The 6455-nt window shown below is 39.2% G+C and overlaps 2 protein-coding genes across 2 annotated transcripts in view; one reads left to right on the top strand and one right to left on the bottom strand.

Moving 5' to 3' along the window:
• Positions 1-6455, top strand: part of LOC129787900 (mitochondrial-processing peptidase subunit beta) — a gene marked incomplete at its 5' end in the record, with an annotated part of 132804 nt that overhangs the window by 11305 nt on the left and 115044 nt on the right. The gene's annotated exons all lie outside the window — the stretch shown is intronic.
• Positions 1705-6364, bottom strand: LOC129787888 (membrane alanyl aminopeptidase). The gene is made up of 3 exons (XM_055823717.1): positions 5916-6364; positions 2151-4698; positions 1705-2080 (listed from the first exon to the last, which is right to left on the bottom strand). Exons 2-3 carry the CDS (start codon positions 4676-4678, stop codon positions 1795-1797), a joined length of 2814 nt encoding a protein of 937 aa, XP_055679692.1. The 5' UTR covers positions 4679-4698; positions 5916-6364; the 3' UTR covers positions 1705-1794.

Here is a 6455-nt window from a genome sequence, read left to right as displayed (position 1 = left end):
ATGGGAATGACCCAGATATCCTCTCCAGCGATAGATTTTCTGTAGGAATGAAATTTATTCTGAGATATCACAGCTGAAGTTCTTGCTTCATTGACATTGATGATCACAACGGGGTAGCCAGGTTGTCGGGTGTAGGTGTAGAAAATGTCTCTGAATTCTTCATTGTGGTTCAATGTATTGTTAAATGCAGCAAACAGATCATCCGGGGTGGCTGTATTGAATTTTCTCTTATCAATGTACTGCATGAGGCTCTTTTGGAAATCCCCACGACCCATGTAGTGTTCCATCATTCGCACAACTGAGGCACTCTTCTCGTATGAAACTACATAGAACATCTCACGAATTTGCTCGTGAGTCTCCACATCGCTATTTGTCATTGGGATCGTTGAATCATCAGCATCATTCCGCAGAGCGCATTGTAGGACATTTATGGTGAAGAGGTGGGATAAAATGGATGATTCCTCCACACCTGGAACCGTCTGGTGGGCAAAGTACGTGGCAAGACCTTCATTGAGCCATGTGTAGCTCCACCATTCACATGTAACAACACCACCAAACCACATATGAGCAATTTCATGTGTTGCAACCATTGCAATGCGTAGTTTATGCAACATAGACGTCTTCCGGGCGTTGTAGAGCATAAGACTTTCACGAAATGTTATCAAGCCGGGATTTTCCATTGCGTATGCATTGAAATCTGGGACAGCAACTAGGTGAATTTTAGTCATAAAAGCACTCAATGGGAAATCAAGAAAAGCCTCCAAAACTTTGAGCTTTCTGTGTCCAACTTGTGCAACATATTCCGTGTAATCGATCATACTTGGATGGGAAATTGTAAAGAATTCAGGACCTGAAGTATTTTCAATTTTCTTCTCACTGTATTCCGCAACAACAAGACCCAGGAGGTACGTTGACATGCTCATGGTGGGGTGGAATGTGTCAAGGATGTAATCGGGATTATGATCCTTCGCACTGGTAGCAATGGGCATATTTGACCAGGCCGTCATATCTGCTCTTCTACGAACTGTTAGTGTGTAGTTTGCCTTCATATCAGGTTGATCGAAGCATGGCATAAATAATTTTGCATAAGAAGTCTGAAAGTGCGTCAAAACCATCCTCTTTTCAACCCCATTCTGCATGAATTTCCTGCAAAAGAGTCCTCTTGTTTCCTTCCCAATTGTTCCATTGTATTTTATTCTAAGAACGAGCTGCTTTCCCTGCACAATGGGCTTCTTTAGAGCATAGATAAGGATTAATTTGTCCCCATTGTACTCTGGCTCTCCATCGAGAAGATTTTCCTCATCTTTTTGCATTGTTAAGGAACTCTCGTTGATCAAAAGATTTGATGCATGCAATGAAATAGATTTTACGCCATCAATTGTTGTTTTTAGGAGAATTTTCACTTCTCCATCGAAAGTTCCTTCTTGTCCATCGTCGTGTTTATAAATGTAGGGCTTTACCGTGATATGGTAATGGCAAGGCCTTACCCTATAATCTAATCTTGTAACATGTCGACTCCTGCAAGTTCCGAGGATCGCCGCCATCAAGCAAATTATCACAATTCCCTTCATTTCTTTTTTCTTAGTTTCCTGTTGAGAAGAAATTTGACTTTAACTGATAAGAAATATCTTTAATTTTCCTTTTCAATTTTTACCCGAATTTTCCCTCAAAACATTGGCTTTGTTTTTACAAAATATAACTATGTTTAATTTTCAAAAAAAAACTAGCCGGACTTTATTTTTCATTTATATAAAATTTTTACAAAATATTCATTCTACAAAAATATTTTTCTTTTCAACGGAAGAACGAGGTAATGAGCACGGTGAAGAGGATAAGGAAGGCACTAATGGTTCGAATACCAGCCCCTCCGATTCCTTTGATAACGTGATCCATGTACTTGGAGTCCCAGTAGAGATCAAACTCTAGATTAGCTACAGCGCGATTCAGAGACTCTCTAGCATCACCGAAAGTGTTCCCGTGAGTGTTGATGAATGTCTTAACAAGTTCCAATTCTTCATTGGTACGGAAGCGATTAATAACTCCAGACATGTAGGATGCAACACTACCGTAGGATCCAAGACTACAAGAAAAAAAGCAAATTAAAAAAGAAAGTTAGGTAAAGAAAATGTAAGAAATTTCCGAGAACTTACGCAGTTTGCATCTTAGCATGATTGTTGGTAATGTAATTCCATACACGTCGAATATTCTCCTCATTGTGGGCATAGGTATTGGAGAAGGCACTTGATTTGTCTTGATCCCTAACAGCTGAACTGAGAATGTTGTCAATGAGAGCATTAATTGTTGCATCAGTATTTGTGCATCCGAGTGAATTGAGGATGATTATTTGCTCGGTTGCAACATTTTCGCTCAGATAGCGCTGCCAGAGGAAATTGAAGGCATCCTGACCACCCTCTCGGAGTCCTTCGCAGTAAACTGTTGGCCGAATATCCACAGGGATGATGTAGTTTGTGGGATCATTGCGCAACTTTGCAAATTGATCTTTGGCATTTGTTAAGCAATCTTCATGACCGTATTTACATGCCCATGAAATTACATTTGCACGATTGTAGATATCAATGGTGGGCTCCGAGGTTTTAGGTGCGAAGCCCAAGTGGGTGTAGACACCATCGAGGAGTCCCCTAATGTACTTCCCAAAGAGTTCCTTATTGCCATCCTGAATGCGTCTACGGAAATGATTGAGTCCATTGAATGCCGACAGCCAGGGAATGTAGTTCCGTTCACTCTTGAGGTACTCAAGCATCTGGAATGTTGTACCGTACGGGACGTAGCCAGCTCTTGCCAAATTCATGAGATCATCGACAATTTGAGCACGATTTAGGATGTGAATGCCATCGTGGGCGGTTTCCTTGAGGGCAGAAATGATAATATTCCACGAGTCTGTGTCGTAGTTCACACGATAGTAGCCAACTTGCTGTACATTGAAGATTACCCATGCATTGGGAGCAGGTGTGAGAGTAACATTGAGCTCCTGCGTATTCATAACGTGCCTGGTTGTTGTATCAGTCAAACTATATTGAGTTTTGCTTGCAAATGTAATTGGAATGGACCAACGTTCAGTGTCAGATGTCTCGCTGGAGTAGCTGCGGAATCTCTTTTGTGTGAGTGTGGCTTGACTCCTTGCTGAATTGATATTTACATTGACAACTGGATACCCCGGTTGTGTAGTCCATGAATTGAAGACAAGATCAATTTCATGCTGAGGCTGTTGTTGAGTTTGTAGGGCACGAAGTAGGTCATTGGGTACGGCTGTACTGAATTCTCTATCCCGTAGATAACTTCTAAGGGCATTGCTGAGTCTATCACCACCCAAATGGTAATCAATCATCCGAATAAAGGTGGCCCCTTTGTTGTATGAGATATTATCAAAAATCCCAGATACTTCTGATGGGCTGTTGACACTGGGATCAGTCATTGGGTGAGTACTATTGGAGGAGTCCATTTGGAAGACACCCTGAAGTTGCTCAACGACAAATTGATGACCAAGAGCAAGATCTGTCTCCACAAGAGCTGTCCCGTGGTATTGGTAGTACCTGGCAAAACCTTCATTGAGCCACGTGTAGCTCCACCAGTCGCACGTTACGAGATCCCCAAACCACATATGAGCCTGTTCGTGAGCAATCACAGCAGCAATCCTCTGCTTTGTCATTGTGAGAGTTTTTATTGGGCTGTACAGAAGATTGGTTTCACGGTATGTGAGTAAGCCGAGATTTTCCATTGCTCCAGCGGAAAAGTCTGGAATTGCAGCCTGATCCATCTTTGGCATGAATTCGTAGTATGGGTATGCTAGAGCTTCACCTAGACGATCTAGAATTTGTCTACCAACATCAAAGGCATAAACCGAGAGATCGTACATTTCCGGACGAGCAATAATGCTGTGGGGTTTTGGATCTCCTGCTGGAGTGGAACGAGATGTGAATTCAGAAATAATCAGAGCCAGGAGGTATGTAGATACTTTCGGTGTAGGATGGAAGACATCTAGGGTTCTATCGCCCAACTGATTTGACGTGCTAATTCCCATATTTGACCAAGCTCTCATGTTAGTTGGCCGATAGACTTGCATTGTAACGACCGCCTTGAAGCTCGGCTCATCGAAGCATGGCATAAAGCGACGAGCGAAGGTAGTTTGGAATTGCGTTGAAGCTAGGCGCTTTGTGGTTTGTCCCTCCTGATATGTACTCCTGTACAATCCTCTCATGTCATTGTGAATTTGTCCTTTGTAGTAGAGATCAAGGGTGTAGATGGCATCTCTTGTGAGGGCTGGTGCTGTGGTAAAAGTCAATTTAGCCGTTTGATTGTTATACGTTGGTGTGCCAGAGAGAAAATTCTGTGTTCCACCACCAAGTCTAAGTGTTGATCGGGTGTTATCGATTTCCAAGCTTGTTGCATGGAGGACAATTTGTGTAACACCATCTGTGATTGCGCGCAGATTGATCCTCACATTTCCATCAAAAGTCCACTCACTATTGCCACCTTCGGCATAGAGGTAGGGCGTGATGGTGACTACGTAGGAATCTGGGAGAACATTTGTGGGCAAACGATACTCTGCTCCACCTTGCTTAGGGGAGAAATCCTCCTCGGGTGGATTACGTTCACCGTGGGGTGTTGTTGCTGTGGCAAGAGCAATGAGTGCCAAAAAAATTGCCACTCTTGGCGACATCGCTCAAAGCTATATACTGCCTGCAATAAAATACGCGCGATAATTTACAATCCCAAGGATGGTGATTGATTAAATAAGAAGTATGACGTGAAATTATCACATGAGTGGCATTACTTAACATCGGGATTATTTAGTGTCACACATATCAAATTATTTTACGATCAATCGTGAAATCTTTTGAGAATGTAGGACAAATCTTTTAGCCTTTACAACTTAATTGTATTACGTCTCGTCTATTGACTTAGAATAAGTCTAGGAAGGTTTGACTACATTCCTTGATCTCTTTTATTGCAAGGTTGTTTCAAAAGTTTTTTTTTTCTTTTCTTTTCATTCCAAAATAAAACAAGAAATTCATAATTTCCAATGAAGGATTTTCTTTACAAACGAAAGAAGAAAAAACACAAATTGAGCACATTGGATTAAAATATGTGCATTATCAGCTCATTTCTGCACGATCAGCATGAGAAGAGTTATAAGAAAAACACATATAGCTAATGGTTCAGAGAAATAGCATAAAAGAGAAGAAAAAAATCTATTAACACTTGAAGGAATTCACTTGAACTTTTCTCTGAATTTTCTTTCACTATTACAATTTCTAATTAAAGAATAAATTAAAAAAAAATTAATTTCACTTTTTTATTACACATTTTAAATTTCCTTCATTGGTTTTTAACATTAAATCGGTTGATACAGGCTTTAAGTTTTTCCAACTTAATCATTTATCGTATAAAATGAATTTTAAGAGGCTTCCTTAGAGGTTTTATTAAATGATTCTTAAAGAATTAATTATAAATTGAGTTTAATAATTAAAAATTAAAATTGAGACAACTTTTGAAGCTCTTAACCCTTGGAAAATTCAATATTTTCAACGCTAAAATTTGACTTTAAATTTCTTTCAAAAAGAAACTGTTTTTCCGGGTTTTCTTTTAACAAACGAACCAATTAAACTTCTTCACACAAATAAGATTTTATTTCTCTACAATTTAACTAATAAAATTGGCAAGGAAATTCCACCAAGTGTTAAAAACTTGATCAAAGAAAACTTTTAAGCCAAAGATTTATTTCGAATTTTCTAAAACCATTCATTTAGCCAATATTTCAGGATTTTTTCTATTCACAACCTTCAAGGAAATCCACTCAAGAAATAATTCACAAAACTTCTTCTTCAAGACATTTAACAGAAGTAAAAAATTCACTGCTGGACACTTTTTTTTTTAACTTTAAAAGCTCAACTTACAAAATATTGTGGAAGGGGTTGAATTTCTTTTTCAGTTCAGAGTGTTGCTCCCGATCTCAAAGTCGCGGTGTTACTGATTGTCTTTGGATTACTGGAGTGGTATTTAAAGATACTGACACGCTTTCTCACTTTACTTAATCTTCAATTGATATAATATTGCTTCTTATCGCGCTTTTGTCTCTCATCGATATTTGCTCACGTATTAGTAAGACTTTTTGGCAATAAAAAATAAGTCCCAATGACTTGGCCAGGCAGATAATCTTGTCTTTTTTGTGGAAATTCCTCGAAATTCTTCGGGCTGGATCTATTTCTCAATATTGATGGGTTTGGTTTACCAATGAAAATTGGAAAAACTAAATAAAAAATTTTATTGCTCTATCGATGAAGGTAAAAATCACAATTTAGGTATGATCGTGCGCGCGTATCCACCCCCGACAAGAAGGAATGTCGCAATGTAGAGCTAAAAGGCTCTTATTTTTTTTTGAGTGCTCTGAAAGACGTAATCGCCACTGAATAGATCATAAAAATTATATACATATA

Source organism: Lutzomyia longipalpis, chromosome 1 (assembly GCF_024334085.1).
Source record: "Lutzomyia longipalpis isolate SR_M1_2022 chromosome 1, ASM2433408v1".
Lineage (NCBI taxonomy): Eukaryota > Metazoa > Arthropoda > Insecta > Diptera > Psychodidae > Lutzomyia > Lutzomyia longipalpis.
The sequence above is the reverse complement of the archived record's forward strand: the minus strand, read 5'-3'. Positions and strand labels throughout refer to the sequence as shown.